The 17,105-nt window shown below is 24.4% G+C and overlaps 1 protein-coding gene and 1 non-coding gene across 2 annotated transcripts; both read left to right on the forward strand.

The window, feature by feature from the left end:
• The first annotated feature begins 903 nt into the window (after positions 1–903).
• On the forward strand, positions 904–16,998 carry LOC132932253 (protein phosphatase 1 regulatory subunit 14C). Its single transcript, XM_060998528.1, has 4 exons — positions 904–1,401; positions 15,079–15,177; positions 15,252–15,290; positions 15,699–16,998. Exons 1-4 carry the CDS (start codon positions 1,153–1,155, stop codon positions 15,738–15,740), a joined length of 429 nt encoding a protein of 142 aa, XP_060854511.1. The 5' UTR covers positions 904–1,152; the 3' UTR covers positions 15,741–16,998.
• Positions 14,378–14,449, forward strand: Trnap-agg (transfer RNA proline (anticodon AGG)). Its single transcript has one exon. It is a non-coding gene; the product is annotated as a tRNA-Pro (tRNA).
• Positions 16,999–17,105: the final 107 nt, after the last annotated feature.

Below are 17,105 nucleotides of genomic sequence, written 5' to 3' on the forward strand. Positions count from 1 at the left end.
GACATCGAGCCTATGGAATTAAACAATTAAAAAAAGAATTTCAGGTTATACATTATACAATGTGTAATATACATATTAATAATTATGTTTCCATACCGTACTTATAGTAGCTACTTATTTTAGCCATCTGTTTTTTATAAATAGGACAAAGGACTTGTAGCATACAAAATAAATACGTTTCATGCTTTCACAAAGCTAGTTTTGATATTTTAATTTGCATATAAATGCATATTTTGAGTTTTTTTATTTTTAGGGCATATTTTATATTTTTGGAGACATATTTTAAATTAATTAATAATTTTATTTCTTCACTGATATTTTTATTTTAAATAATACAACCAAAACATACATTTAATTTTTAATTTTTCACGTATAATATGGTTTTTAATTTTAACCGCCCGTGGGCGCATATTTTTCCTAGAAGTGCTTGAGGATCGCCGATAAGATGTTATGGTTAATTTGTATATATTGTATATATCGTATATATATTATTAATAAATAGTTTACAACACGGATCTTAAACCGTGGTTTACAATGCGATGTCGACATGTCGTATCGGTTTGACACTTATTTAAGGTAGTTGCTTCATTGGGAAAAAAATTTATAATTTAACCATGATTTAAGTTAAACCTAAATATATTAAATCATGGTTTTAACTTTTTGTATAATGATTATTAATGAATGGTCGGCAGAAATAGCATGCCATGTATTATTTTGTTTTTACATATTATGTAAATTAATTCTATTTTTCTAAGCTGTTCTCATTGGCCACACTGGGATATATAATCTGGTAGTTTGGCATTCTGTCAAACACGTCTAGCCAACCAACCGAGTATTACTACCATACACATTATATAGTATATACCATATTTATTATGTATTATTATTTAGCATAATATTAGTATAGTCTGATAACGCGGTTATGTGTAATTGAATTTCTTGTAAATTCATAAAAATAATATATTTATTGTTGCATTTTTAAAATTGTTCGTATTTTACTATATTTTTTTTATTTGTTATATTTAATAGAATTGAATTATTTTTTTATTGTTTTATGTCAAATTCGTTGTTATATTTGTCAATAATTGTTCTTAATTAACTAGTCATTTACTTTTCAGCGTTTTAAATTTAAATTATATTTTCTAAGTCAATATGGAGTGTAGTTTAGCCTCAACATACACTAGTAGTTCTGCAAAACCTTCTAGTGCTGTTTCGGGTAATAGAAGCCCAGCAAAGTCTGGTTTACATGTCAATTTCACTGAAAAAGTAGAAGTTAAAGAAAAAAGAGAAAAATTTTTAACAGCCAAGTATGGTGCCCATCAAATGAGCTTAATAAGAAAACGTTTAGCAGTCGAAATGTGGTTGTTAGAAGAATTGCAAAAACTCTATGATTTACCCAAAGTAAGCAATAAAATCAATTATTTATTTATATACCCCTAGTAACAATTATTAAATATTTTTTTACTGATATCATAATAGTTCATAGTTATTACTTTTAATTTTAATCATTTGTTAGGTAGTTCATTGGATTCGATTCTGATTTGACAATATATAGATATAAAGTACATGCTAATTGTTAAATTATTTTTTCTGTAGGTACCTGAATATAATTCTTAACAAATGTTAATTGCTTATAAATGTTCTTTCTTCTATAATTAAGTTGGGTCCTTAAAGTATACCTATTATCGTTTATTTAAAAATAAATATACTTTACCTACATCTCTAAATGAATATATTATATAATATACCTAAACTATTATCTATTATTGATTATTATAATATAAAAAAATGTCAATAAAAAAAATTGAAAAATGATTTTAAATACCTTTAGATATTTCATTTTTTTTCAAAAATTAATTTGTAAAATAAACAATTTCATTGATGTTTTAATTTTTACTTTCTCGAATTCATTAAATATTCGTCATATTTTAAAAGACGTGTGCGAGTATCATATTAGTGTTATTTATACTATTTATAAATACCTATAATTAGTATAATCAATGCTGTATATAATTTTATTATTTTAGAGATTTTTTAAAATTTACTTTTATTATTACGATCAAATTATCGTTATTAGTTATTAGCCTTAAAAATTAAAATACAACTTTTTATATATATATATATATTTATAATTTAAATTGTTATTATTATAATTGTATTGTTCAGCAGCAATTACTTTTCGTTTATCTTTTGTTCTTCTGAATCATAGAAGCATAACAATAAATAATAATAGCTTTCTCTACCATATTATGTTTATACTTAACTTTTTAATCCGTGTTAAATTTATACTAAATTTCTGTGTGGAATAATAATTAATGAAACACTTTTTGAATTGCTGTTTAAACAAAAATCAGCAAAATACAAATGTATTTCATGAATACTTATTTTATGAACGTATGATTAATATTAAATGATTATTTTTAATTTATGACTCATTATTATGGTTGACTGACCTCTGAAAATTCCTAAATATTATTGACTGGACTCAGACTAAAACCAGTTATTCATATAGTTCGTAAATTGTAATAACCCATGTTGTAAACAAAATAAATTGCATATCATTATTTATTAATTATTCTATCAGCAATCTATATTATTATTATTATGTGTTAGAAGTTGATAGCTAGATATATTAGCTATTGATATATTAGTTTTTAAGATAAATATAGATTAGCTTGTTTACGAAAAATATTTCTTTCTTATCAATGATAGTTAAAAAATATATTATAACATTGTAAAGTCATAAAAAATTAAAACATGTTTATAATATATTTAAATTTATGCACAGTTTGGAGAAAGATTCTTGTCTTATTTAATTTTTATTAATTACGGAATTTAATTAGGTACCTAACTATTGAAAACATTTTTAAATATGGTTATTATAATTTATAAAAACTCAAAACACATTATATCATTTTTTCGATAAACTCATAAAATTACTTTTTAATCTAAATCTTATACTAAGAAATATAAAGTTATGATTATGCGATATACTCCTTATATTTGTTGTGTAACATCAATTTTTCTTTACTAAATTTATATTAGCTACCTACTTATATAGAAGACAAATAATACAAATTAATTAATTTTGAGTTTAATTTAATAGGTAGGATTTTATCAAGTCTATGTTTTAATATACCTTCAATAGGTACCTAACCTACTTCAAAATCAATGTTGAATACTTAGCTCATACGCGTTATAATATATAATATAACTTATAAGTTATAACCATTCATAAATTCAATGAGTCATTTTCATACTTCCTTTTAGATTACATTACGTAACTTGTCTACTATATTCTTTTGTTATTGTATAGGTACAATTATTTTACTTTTCTTTTGTACCTGTATAATAATATAGTATAAAGTATTGTCATGTTTTGAACGTATCTGGCGCCATTGATTACGAAATTACTTATCGATTTGATGTTTATAATTTTTTTCAATGTCATAAATTTGTTAACTTTCAAAAATAAAAACGTAGGCAAATAGGTACCGTTCTGCTGTACCTACATTAGGTGCTGAATAGATAATTATATAATGGATGTGTCAAATTTGAATTATATGATATTCCAATGTCACTAAATATATTTTACTATTACCTTACATTTTTACTTAAAACATTACATTTGAAAATATAATAGTAATTACTAATTAGTGGGTATCTGTACATTTTTATGTCCTCACTAATAATATTTTTGAACTGTAACAAAATAATGAATATCGTTGTTTATATATTAAATATATAATCTCGTACATATCTGAACTTAAAATAACAATGATGCTAATATATTTTTTAGATTTTTTGGTTGCAATACATGAAATATTTATGAGGAACTCTGTATTAAATTATCAAATCTTAGCTATAAAAATTGTATATTTTCAATTGCATAACAATCTATGTTTATAATCTATACAAATGTTCATGATTTTGAGAAATTGTATCAAACATTTTTTAACTTCAAATGCTTATAAAATGAAATTGTGCCTATAAATTTTAATTACTTTTAGATATATGTAAAAACAGCTTTATGAGAGATCTTTTGTTAAGTTTTCAAGCATTTTTACTTAGTAAATAATTTTTATTAACATTTATAAAGAAGAAAAACCTGGAAAAATTCAAATCTATTAATAACTCAAAAGAGTCGGAACATTTTGGCAATAGTATCATGTACCTGCATGCAGTATCTGTAGTTATTTTTTTTTAAATTAAAACACAATTTCAAAAATTGTTTAGAGAGAAATACTTATTTCATGGGTGAATATCCAATGTCGTAAAAATTGTCTATAATCTAATTTTAAATGTTCGAAAAAAATTAATTTGACCTTTCGGTAAAAATATTTTTAATAGTTTTAAAAAGTTAAAAAGAACCTCAAGCTGCTAAATGTAAAATAAATTACTTTAATAATAGCTGTATCAAATAAATATATTACTTGGTGATACTCGTATATTAGGCTAATAGACGATTTCCGCTTAGGATCGTTTTGTGTATAATGATATATCATCGAATTCAAATTTAACAGACTTATTATAGTGACCCAGGTCCCAGGATCCAGTTGACACCTAATATACAGCAAAGTGGTATTAACTTATACAATAAGTATACTTGTTTTATTGTTAGCACATATTTTAAGTAAAGAAAAATTACATTCAATTGTAATGTCATGTGCCGAAGTACGAAGTAGTCATGTTTAAGTTGTAATACCCTTATACGCGTCTAACGTCTTGATAATTAACTATATGAATTATTTAAATATTCAAATTGTATTTATTATACAAAAAAATATATCCACTCCGTTCATCAGCACTTCAATTATGAATTGGTTAAAACTCCTATTGTCTAGTTCGAAATTACATATTTATATATTTAAGTTTTCAGAAAATTATTCTACTTCAGAGTTCAGTTATGCTTCTTTTAAAATCATTAGGTACGTAAATTTGTTTTCGTTCACAATTTTGTATAATATGACGTATAGGTTCAATACTTCACTAGGTTCGTATCTACTTGAAAGTTTTAAACTGTTATTTATATTAAAAATATATATATATATTTCGAAGTAAGAAAAATTTTATGCTATTTTTTAACTTTATATGCTTCCCTCTCATTTTTATAATATTTCTAGATTTTAGCCTGTTTTAAATATTCATATTTTAAAGCATATAATTTTAAACTATATAGGCAATATATTTTTATAGAGCAATTATATAAATAATACAAATAAAATAAATAATAATAAAAACCATGGCACTCAGTTAATTCGTATTTTACATAAATATACCAGTCTCTAACCCGAGATATTAAATTTTAGTAGAATTTAGGAGAGTTGTAATAGTTAAAAATACTTATTCTGATACGTAATAAATAAAATACGTACTAATTATACGATTACACTCTTGCATCAACTTTGTAGACACTTAACAGTATACTTAAAAGTTTAAAGTTATGATAAGTAGGTGTGTTTTGTCATCACGTTTTTAAAAAAAAATACGATTAACGTTTATACATTAGTTTACTCAAATATTATCAAAATCTGCAGAAAGAGTTTTGTGGGGAAAAATCGTATGGTTTACACCTTACGGTTTTACCACATTTATATTTTGACTATTGCTATGGTTCAATTTAACCAAGCATTTTAATGGTATTGAATTGTGTTGATAATTTTTTAGCATTTTGAAAGATTATAAATATTGTTTAGGTAAATTTTTAATTAACAAAGACACAAAGTTGAAAATATACATAACATATTAATACCTACTACTTGATTTTTTTAATGTTGTTTTATATTTTGTCACACTTTATAAATTAATTAAATAAAAGTCCAATACAAATAGATAATTTTCCAATAGATATAATAAACTATGTTTTTGTACAACTGTAATTTTATCCTGTCACGATTTTGCTTCAGGATGCATACGAATTTACGTGGGGTAAATCCGTATTTTTCCAAAATAAAGTAAAACAAAAATTAAACGTATAAACGTAATAAATTTCAAATAAAAGTTATAGACCGTAAGTTTTTTATTTCGTAAAAAATTACATGATTTATAAACCATAAAACTCATAAAAGCTTACGGTACAACTCCGCTTCCCCTATATATGCAAGATTCAATATTGAGATACTAATAAATTAACCAAAAAAAATCTCTGTATTTAGTAGTTTTTGACTGTTCCGAATGTACAAAAAATGTTACAATGGGCTTACAAAAACTGAGTCTGAGGATGTGTCAGCTTTTATTTCTGATAATATTTTATAATTTATTTATACAACTATTAGTTTCTGGACTCTAGAATGCCGCTGCTAGGCAACTTCCTTTAAGTAATTTATTTTTATATTTATAGTATGTCGTGTTAAACTAATTTCTGACAAAATCATTTCATATAATACTTTATCATGCTCATATATATGTTACTATAATCATAGATTCTATGCTTTAACTTAAGAGGCCGTCCCAGTAGAAAAAAATCGACCGAAAAACATGCTTTCGTACTTCCAATAGTACTCAGGTCTCGTTGATCGTAGAAACATGATTTTGGTATCAAAATAATCACGAGAAGTTGTACTAAATATTCTTGGAACAGAATTTTAAAATTTTTTTTCGTTCCAATTTTATATGTGTTTGAAATTTGTAAAATTTTTCTTTTTTTTAAAAAATCATATAAAATCGGCAAATTTAGATATCGAAAATCTGTTCCAAGAATATTTAGTACAACTTCTCGTGATTATTTTGATACCAAAATCATGTTTCTACGATCAACGAGGCCTGAGTACTATTGGAAGTACGAAAGCATGTTTTTGGCAAAAAAATTACGAATTTGCCGTCGTCATGTGCTGCTAAAGCGATTACAGCGGCAGCGTTCTGAAATAGTACTTCTTCCACCACCCCGCTTGCATATGCAGCCGTACCGCACCATAGGTCAAAACTGGTTATTTATCGTAGCCGCGCACTGGTTATAAATAGCCAAGTACGTCAATACGAAAATAATAATTTTGTCAATAAATAATATTATTTTATTTTTCGATGTTATAATTCGTAATTTTATTTACTATCGTATTTTACGCAAAATGGAACTACGACATAATACCATATCGTAAAATTGTCACAAATCAGCTAGAAAACGTACGATTTAAACAATTTTTTTTTTCAATTATAGACAATTGTTCTATAAAATTAGCGTATTGACATTCAAGACGAAATTTTTTAAATTTAAATTAGTATAACTGTATAAGTAAAAAAAGGTAGGCAAGTGGGTGTCGATCTGCTTTACAGTAGGTTACAAGTGAGTCACTATATACTTACTGGATTATTGTGTTAAATTTGAATTCAATGATATAATATCATTGTATAAGAAAAACTCGAAGACGGAGAGTCAGCCTTGATATATTATAATATATATTTTTAACTACAAAATAATTTAAAATTTAACAAATTTTTTCAAAATTCAAACTTAAAATGCTTATAAAAAAAATTGTACCCATTTATTTTTAATATTTTTCAAATGCTATTGTAACGATTTATCTACATGAGCCTTGAATTAAATTTTCACGCTTCTTGACCCAACAAATTTAATAACTAATTAATTAATAACTATTGAATAAAAAATTGAAAAAATTGAAAATGTCCGTAAAGAGCTCAGAAAGAGTGAAAATGTTTTGAAAATTTTATCAAGTATAGCAATTGATAAAATAGACATATAGTGTAAAATGTAAATTATTTAAAATATCTAGATACAGTTATTTGTTTTTTTAATTACAACAAAATAAGAAAATCGCTAGGTACATAATAAATCGAGTGAATATACCAATGTTGTAAAAATTTGAACTTTTCAAACACTCATAAAAATTCTAATTTAGTTTCTGGTAGAGGTAATTTTTTTTTTTAAATTACACAAACTTACGAGGAATCTTGTATTAAATTTTTAAATTTTAGATTTAAAAAGAAAAATTTTTATGAATTTTTAACAAAATAATTTGCACATTTTCTTCATTTTTTTGTATTTTATATTTTGTCAAAATTCGAACTTTAAATGCTTTTAAAAAAAATGTGATTACTGACTATGTATAAAATGTATTATTAATATTTTTCAATTATTATAATTTATATAAGGCGCCTCGTCCTTAATTTTTAAGTTTTTATTACCCAACAAATAATATTTGATTGACATTCATAGAAAAAAAACTAAAAAAATTGGAAACTTAAAAAGTAAATAGTTAAAAAATAATTTAAGTATTTTAAAAATGTTATCGTGCTTAGAAAATTCTATAATATAAAACAAACAAACAGTTAAAATTCCTTGTATCTACGGTCATTTGTTTTAGAGTTACACCATAAACCAAAATTGATTTTGTGATTTTGTCAAAAATCGATTTTGCGTGAAAAAGTCTATTTTTCCCTGCTCTTTAGAAAATTACTAGGAATTTTTAATTTATACCTTCCCAAATGCACCAACTTGTTTTCGTATATGTCATCACGTTTTAAAGGAGTAGAAATAATGCTTTAATTTTTAACTTCAGCCCCTCTTTGAAATGGAAAATGAATCTAAATGATACTTTGGTGAGTTAAAATTTCCAGTAGTTTCAAAAACGTCAAATAAAAACCTAAAAAAGGAACGGAAAAACGGGAATTTTTAAGCATAATCAATTTTCGAAAATATCGATTTTTTTATTTTGCTGTATAACACAAAAAATCATTTTAAATACTTGAAATTTTCACCAAGTCTAAATATTTTGACTTTTTTAAGCTATTTATTGACAATTGAAATTTTCGATGTACCTATATGTCTAAGTTTTTTTGTTTGAAATGCCAATAAAAAAAATTTGGCATTTCAAAAAATTTTTTAAATAGATATAATAGGTACAAGGTTTATAATAAGTTGCACTTAGCGTAGTAAAAAAAATTCAAAAATTGTTAGTCATAATTGTTGTTTATAAGCTAAGCATGTAAAGTTCAAATGTTTACTAAATATGTCAAAATCGCGAAAATTTGCAAGATATTTTTAAGTTGAAAATTCATAATGTTTAAGTGATTTATATCTAAAACCCAATACAAGGTTCTCTATAACATTATTTTCTTCAAATCACTGTAAAAAAAAAACTCCAGCGACAATGTAGAAAAAAATGTACGAGCGTATGAAATTAAATATTTTACGAAATTGCGTAAAATAATAACGATATGTCAATATATTACAATTTAAATATAGCTAATAATATAATATAATCCTAGACTGACAAATTATCTCCATCATCATTCAGAATCGATTTCGTATACAATAATGATACCTGTCATTGTATTCAAATTTAACACATCCATTATAGTGACCTACTCTCCATCACTACTATACAGCAGAGCGATACTTGCTTTTCCACCCTTTTTAAATTTAAATACGGAAATTGTCTTACAAATTTTAATTATTTAAAATAGTAAATATGTTAACGGCAAATCAACGTTAATATATTTTCAATATTTTTGTTTTGTTGTTGTTTTTGAATTTCAATAACTCAAGTTAAAATTATTTAGCCCCACCACCATAAAAAACCCCTGGCTACGCCTCTACATTAAAATTTTGATAACTCGATATATTTGTAGTTAGTCCAATTATTTTTTTCCCCGTGAACTTTGAGTTACCGTGAGTACACTGTAATATTGTATTATCATTTTCTATACACCATAAAATTTTCAAAATATTTTAATTTGTTTTGAACTGTTTACGGATATATAGGTACTCTGCAGTTTCCAACTTTTTAGGTTTTTTTTCTATAAATGTCAATAAAATGTTATTTGTTGATTTGTTGTGTAAAAAAGCTTGCAAATGTAATACAAGGCTCCTTATATATATTGTTAGAATATCAGTTAAAAAATATTAAAAATACAGTGTCTATTTTTTTATTAGCATTTAGAGTTCGATTTTTTACATAAGACGTAAAAATAACGAAAATGTGAAAATTATTTCGAATTAGAAATTCATGAAAATTTAATAAAAGATTCCTCATAAGTTTGTTTAGTTTTATCAAAAACAAAAATCTCTACCGGAAAGTCAAATTAAATTTTTATGAGCGTTTGAAGTTGAAATTTTTACATTAGATATATTCACTTGATTTGAAAAACGAATAACCTTAGACACTTGGAATGTAAACCATATGTATATTTATCAATTACTTGATAAAATTTCCAAAACATTTTGACTTGTTTCTAGTTGATTACGAACATTTAAAATTTTAAAATTTTAGATTCTGAGCGGAGCAAGAATTTAATGTATTGGTTTTACAGTGATGTGTTTTTTTTATATACCTATACTTTTTTTTTTGGGAGGTCAAAATTTTAATTTCCCAATATAGTTCTTAAAAGCGCCCAAAAAAACAAAATAAAAATTAAGAAAAAACGAGAATTTTTACGCAAAATCGCGGTTTTTGACAAAATCGATTTTGGTTTTTGGTGTAAGTCTAAAACAAATGATCGTAAACATATGAAATTTTCACTAAATGTTTATGTTTATACTAGCCTTTTCTATACGTGAAAAAAATTTCAAAAATTTTTGATTTGTTTTGAGTTGTGTACTGATATACTCAGTTACCAACTTTTTAGGTTATTTTCTATAAATGTCAATAACATTTTTGAAATTAATTTTTTTATGATTTTTAAAACAATAAATTCACAGCCCTGATTATAACATTTTTTATACTTATTTTATGTAGGTATTATATGTTTAAAATTAAAATAAGTAAATACACCAATATTTATTAATCAAAACTATTTAAAATGTTGCTAATATTTATTTAGGAGATTAAAATATTATCGTACAAAAATTGTTTCATGTCACTTATAAGTTACAACGTAAAATACGCAACACTATTGCTAAAAAATCTATTTAATCGTAATGAAATTATTATTTCACATGTATTTTAAAAAGTAATTGGGTTAGAAATATAAATCGAGTTCTGGTGTATAATAATTTGTAGGCTTAATTTATTGGTTAATGTTATTAAGCAAACAGGAGCTTTAATTAAAAAATAGGTTTGCGACTTGCGAGCTAGTAGCGAGCCAGCGCACCGTATAGAATTCACGGGCGACAATTTACGTAACGGCCTGTAATGACGTTTGATGCGAAACGTTCAGCACGACCGTCCGTGAAATAATAATGTACCTCTCCCGCGATTACAACACGCGGACCCCGTCGCGTACACGATGGGCGTGGTTACGGCCTACCGCGACGGCGGCGAGATGGAATTCAACGCCATCTCTTGAGCGTTGTATACGTAACACTTTTACCACGACGGCCTCTTAATAACTCTTACTGTAGAACTGTGTAAGAGTAATTTTGTGTATATAGTATCCAAATATTTTGAAAAATTCATTGTTTATTGCCCGATTATAGGTGATAATATTAAACGTATATAATAGCAAATATTTTCAAGTCTATATACGTTATTAGTATTTTTTGAATCCATTATAATAACATTAAAAACTATAATCATTTAAAGATAAATTGTTATTAAATTTTTGAAATGTAATATTGTAATAATGTAATGTAATTAAAATTTGAATTTGAGACCCTTTTGATGCTTTACCCTGTACTACTTTTAAGTTTTAAGTTTAATATTTTTAAGTAATCTTGTATTATATCTTCAAGTTGCTTAACTTATATTATAATTGTCTTATACATAAATCGAAAAAAGTTAAAAATTTCAAATATCTATTAAACAGTATGAAAACATTATAATATAGATATTTTTATACGATATATTTGATATTTTATTATACTAATTGGCAATCACCATTATTTTAATATTAGATTGAATTATTTTTATGATTGTCTTAAAATATATTTAAAAAATATAAATATAATTATTAATGTGAAACATTTTAAAACTGTTAGATTTTCTGCGCATGGTAACTTTGTAAGTGTTAAATTTATTTAAAACATACTTGGCACGAGACAAAAATCCAATATTAAATGTAAAAAGTTTTTAAAGTGCTTTTTAAAATAATCTACTTGAAATATTTATTAAAAATCATGCAAGTAAACATTTTACGATAAAATAAACTTATAATTTCGTATTTTTATAACAAATTTTATAATACAAGTATTGATATTTTATAGATAATGTATGTCATTGTGTATAGTGAAGAACTATTATTATAAACAAAATGTCGGAATTCCAAGAATATACCACTGAATTTCCCTCCAATTACATTCCTATCAGTTATTATAACAATTAACTTATAATATAGTTTTAATATCTATATGTTTAATATTTATCGTGTTTTATCATAATCCGAACTATTGACACTCATATATTTTTTTAACGTCCGATAAATTCCCCACCTCCACTTTAAGCTACATAGGCACGAATTTGCAATTAATTTGCTACGTAATTTTGAGAATTTGTATAACTTAAGTTTTTCCGGAATATGTTTTATTGTTTAAAATTAGCACTTGTTTACTTCACGCCCTTGCCCCTCCCCCACACTTTCAGTTGGTGAAAAAAACTTCAATTAATTTGCTATAAAAAAAATCACTATTATTCATTTATAATTTTTTTTTTTTTTAATATGTTTATAATTACTTATAATTAATTTAATTAATTGTTTATATATACTTTTAATAATTTAAATTCTTAACAAAGCTAATATAGTAATATGTCTGTGCCACGGGTCTGTGTACCCGTTATATGATATATGTACATATTTGTTAAAAAATGTATAACATTTTAATCTTATAGTTATGTAGTATTGTGTTTCAACAATTTGAAAGTGCATATACAAGGTGATTTCATGCTTAAAAAATCACCCTTTAATATATTACTCTATGACATAGAAGGTATATTTTAGCCATAGATGATTAAATTCGTTGTTATTGAACTTATTGGTATCTTTGGTTGATCACATAATAATATAGTAATTGCGCAAACTAAAAATTTTAATTTTTTATTGAACAAAGTAATATTTAACATATTACAAAATAATTATAGAATCATGCGAAATTCTGGGTATGTAGCTAGCTTGAAATTGAGGGAAGAGGCAATTTCACGAACGTATCTTTATTAACTTTTTATAGTTTCCTTGCAAATGAAAATATACTACATTTCTTGAGTGCCGAGTGCGGTATAAAATAGTTTTTAGTGTACCTATAATATTAATACTAAAGTAACTGCATGAAGTATGGAGATATCAATTGATATAGATACTTTTGTATGAACAATGGTATGTCATTAAAATTATAAAAATTTAAAACGAATATGAACATAATAAACTATTTATTTTTTTATATAATATTATACAAACATTATATTATGCTACAATCGAAAAAATGATCAAGCTGTATGCATAAAAAATCAGTGGGTAAATCACCCAACCCTTCCCCCCAGTATCCACATACTGCCCTGACGTGATAACACAATTTTCCATAGTTAACAACTAAGAAGAAATAACGTCATAAACTCATAACAGTAATAACCAAGGTGGATATACCTATATATATACAGTGCCGTACCCAGGATTTGTTTTTTTGGAGGGAGGGGTTAAACGTTCATACTTAAGAGGACGTTATATCCGCATGTGTTGTCTCTGTCTTACTACTCTTACTAATTTAGATCATAGTAAATTTTCGTTCAGCAAAACACATTTTGTGATGTTAGCTTTTATATTAGAGTAAATTTACCTATTATAAAATTTAAAGGTAAGAATATTATCTAGGCCATCTCATAGGCTTTTATTGATATCTTAATTTTTAAGTGAGTTATATGGTCATGTAAAATATTAAAACTTTAAAATGCTCGTAACTCACTTAAAAATTAAAATACCAATAAAAGCCTATGAGATGCCCTAGATAACATTATCACCTTTAAATTTGATAATAATTATATAATTTGATTTTAATTTTATAATTAGATTATATTTATACATATAAATATATAATGTAATTTATTGTTCACCACCTCTCTCAAAAAAAAAAAAATAATAATTAAGTTGTAAATCCACCGACTACTGTTCGTAGTTCATAATATTATTAACTTAGTACGAGGTACCTATCTATAGGCTTCACTGGCTAGTGGCTATAGATTCATCTCAAATCTCATCTCATTATAAACTACCTAAAATGGTTAATTAGGTTTATCGTTGTATAACATATCATTGTAGGTTTAGGTTGTAACATAAATAAAATTAATTATTAATTGTTTTATATATCACTAATCTTTTATATCAATTATACCAAGTTATTTAATATGTTTTTATGTTCTAAATTTGTTTTACTTAAGTAACTATCTTATATTATAATAGTAAATAGCAAACATATTATTATTATTTTCCTATTATATTGCTATCCCTAATAAGACATTTTATATTTATATAAGCTTAAAATACTAGCATTAGCAGAAGCGGCTCGTTGGTCTAGGGGTATGATTTTCGCTTAGGGTGCGAGAGGTCCCGGGTTCAAATCCCGGACGAGCCCGATTGAATTTTTGCAATTTTTAAAATCATTATTGTTCTAATACTGCATTATTTTTTAAGAATTTGAAATTCAAATATTAAGAAAAAAGCAACAATTTTATTTATTTATTTTATTCTAGCTGTATTACTCGTTGTTGCCTGGGTTAGATCATATTTTTCTCATACAACTTGGTCTTTTAGAACTCCTATTTTATCCATTTGGTGGTTGAATTTTTAAAATCCTTTCTTAACTAATGCCGACATAAGTTTTCTATTTATAAATAATAAAATACAATGTAAAATCCTTTATAATAGGCTCTTAGTAATTAGTCTGTAGTATTGACAAAATTACAATAATGTGTGAATGTTCCAACTGTAAAAATATGTTTCATTGAGTGAAGAGATGTCACAACTCTCTAAACTCTCATCTTATACAGCCCTGCATTACAGTGATTTGTTAAGTATATAATATATATATATATATACAAATTTAATATATCCTTTTTGTATTATTTTGTCACTTAATTATTATTCTAATTAGTACAATGTAGGTGATAGGTATAAGGTATAAAGTAGTTTTTATAATCTACAGACATTGCATATTATAAATTATAACTTATAATAATTAAATATGTATATGTTTCATTCCAGAGAGACCCAGCAGTTGAAGGAATAGAGTGTGAAGTGGAAGTTGATATAGATGATCTACTAGATATGGATGATGATTGTCAGCGTACACAGTTTCTTCAAGTAATAAATAATTATTTTAAACATTTATGAATACGTAAAATTATTACTTAAAATGAACAAAATTTATTTTTCAGAAACTCTTGTCATCAGCCAAATCTAAGGAAAATATCAAAGTATGTAAAATTAAATTAGTATACAGTATAATATACAATTATATCATTTATATAGTGTACTATATTTACATATAATATATTTATTTATTTAGTATCATTTTTTTAGTTATATAGGTTATATTTATGAAATTATAAAAAAGTATAAGTAGACAAAATTATCAAATGATTACATATTAAAGTATTACATATTTATACTAATTATATTATATATTTACAATATATTTTTAAATATATTGAATTTATGTGATTTGATATAATTTTTTCTAATCTTTATATAATATTCTACTTTTGATTTAATATAACTTACATAATAAAATGTTCTGTTATACTATGTACTATTATGTTTGATTTGGAATTTAAAAACATTGTAATTTTTAATAGATCATTATTATATTTTTTTTGTTAAAGGAATTTATCGAGAGATTACTTGAAAAGATTAAAACATTATAGATAATCACAGGCGGAATTCAACTACAATTATTCATCCGCCACGCTACCTCTTAACTGCCAAACAAGAAATGTCAAATCTTGCCCATTAATAGCATTACATGCATTTTGGAGAAAATTTTCACTCTAGAAAATAATAATAAAAAAAACCGTCCAAATTTAAAATAATGTATAGGTTTGGAATGTTTGGATATTACATCATAAAGAGAAGTAAAAAGTATATATAAAATATTATTTTTTTTGTATTTATTCAACCCAAACCGTTCAGTGTTTTTTTTTATTCAATCAGTTGAAAGAGATATTGTATTATTTTTCATAATGTTGAAACATAATTATTGATGTAAGTGGTAGGGGCTTTTTAGATTAAGTTCTGAACATATTCATCTGTTTTGGTGTAATGTTAACTATCAACTTACATAAATATTATTTAGCCACAAACATGTGAATACTTATATATTTAATAACAAGTTTGATTTATATAAAATTAAATTGTATATATAAATGTACTAATGGTGAAGTATTTACTTGTTGTTCAAGTATATATGTTTTTAACTTAAATATATGCATTCACATTCTCAGTTCTTAAGACTGATCTTTTTATTGCAAACAAAAATGTAATGTTTACTTTCTAATTACTATTATATTATCAATTATAATGCACATTTTAACTTAATAGTGTAGAAACAGTATAAAATAAAGAAATAAACTATCTAGTTAAAACTATATTTACAATATATTACAGTTTAAAAGTATTTTATTATTTTTTAAGAATATTTGTTGTTTTTTTATGTATAAATATATATTATATATAGTATATTTTTCATTCATTTATTTATATAACAAAACATAATAACTTCAGTACAGTATTAACTGTACATTTTATATCTATATGTCGATTGCTTGTTATTTTTTATTTTTATTTTTATTTTTTTTGTTTAATATTAGAAAGTGATATTTTTTTCTTGTACAAATAAATACTATTTACGTAAGAGTACTTCTTGGTGGCAATCAAGTTTTATCCTGTTCAGTAGACTATTTACTCATCAATATATAACTATTATTGTTAATTATTGTTATACATAATAATAACCTCATCTGCCATAAAATTTTTGTGCAGAAACAAGCAGCCAAGAATTCCTTTGCGTAAATGGAGTATAGTTATAAAATATTTTTAATTGCATTTGTTTTTAATAAATAAAATGTATGTATTTTTTCTATTTTAGAAGTTATAAAAATACATAAATAAATAGTTAAAAAAGTATCTATTTTTTATTTCTTACCAAGAAAATCATTGGTGCAAGTTTTAAATATTATGATAAGATTGACTTACTTACCTTTTAATCACCAGCACAAAGGAGTGTTCAAAAC

This window comes from Rhopalosiphum padi, chromosome 1, assembly GCF_020882245.1.
Source record: "Rhopalosiphum padi isolate XX-2018 chromosome 1, ASM2088224v1, whole genome shotgun sequence".
Lineage (NCBI taxonomy): Eukaryota > Metazoa > Arthropoda > Insecta > Hemiptera > Aphididae > Rhopalosiphum > Rhopalosiphum padi.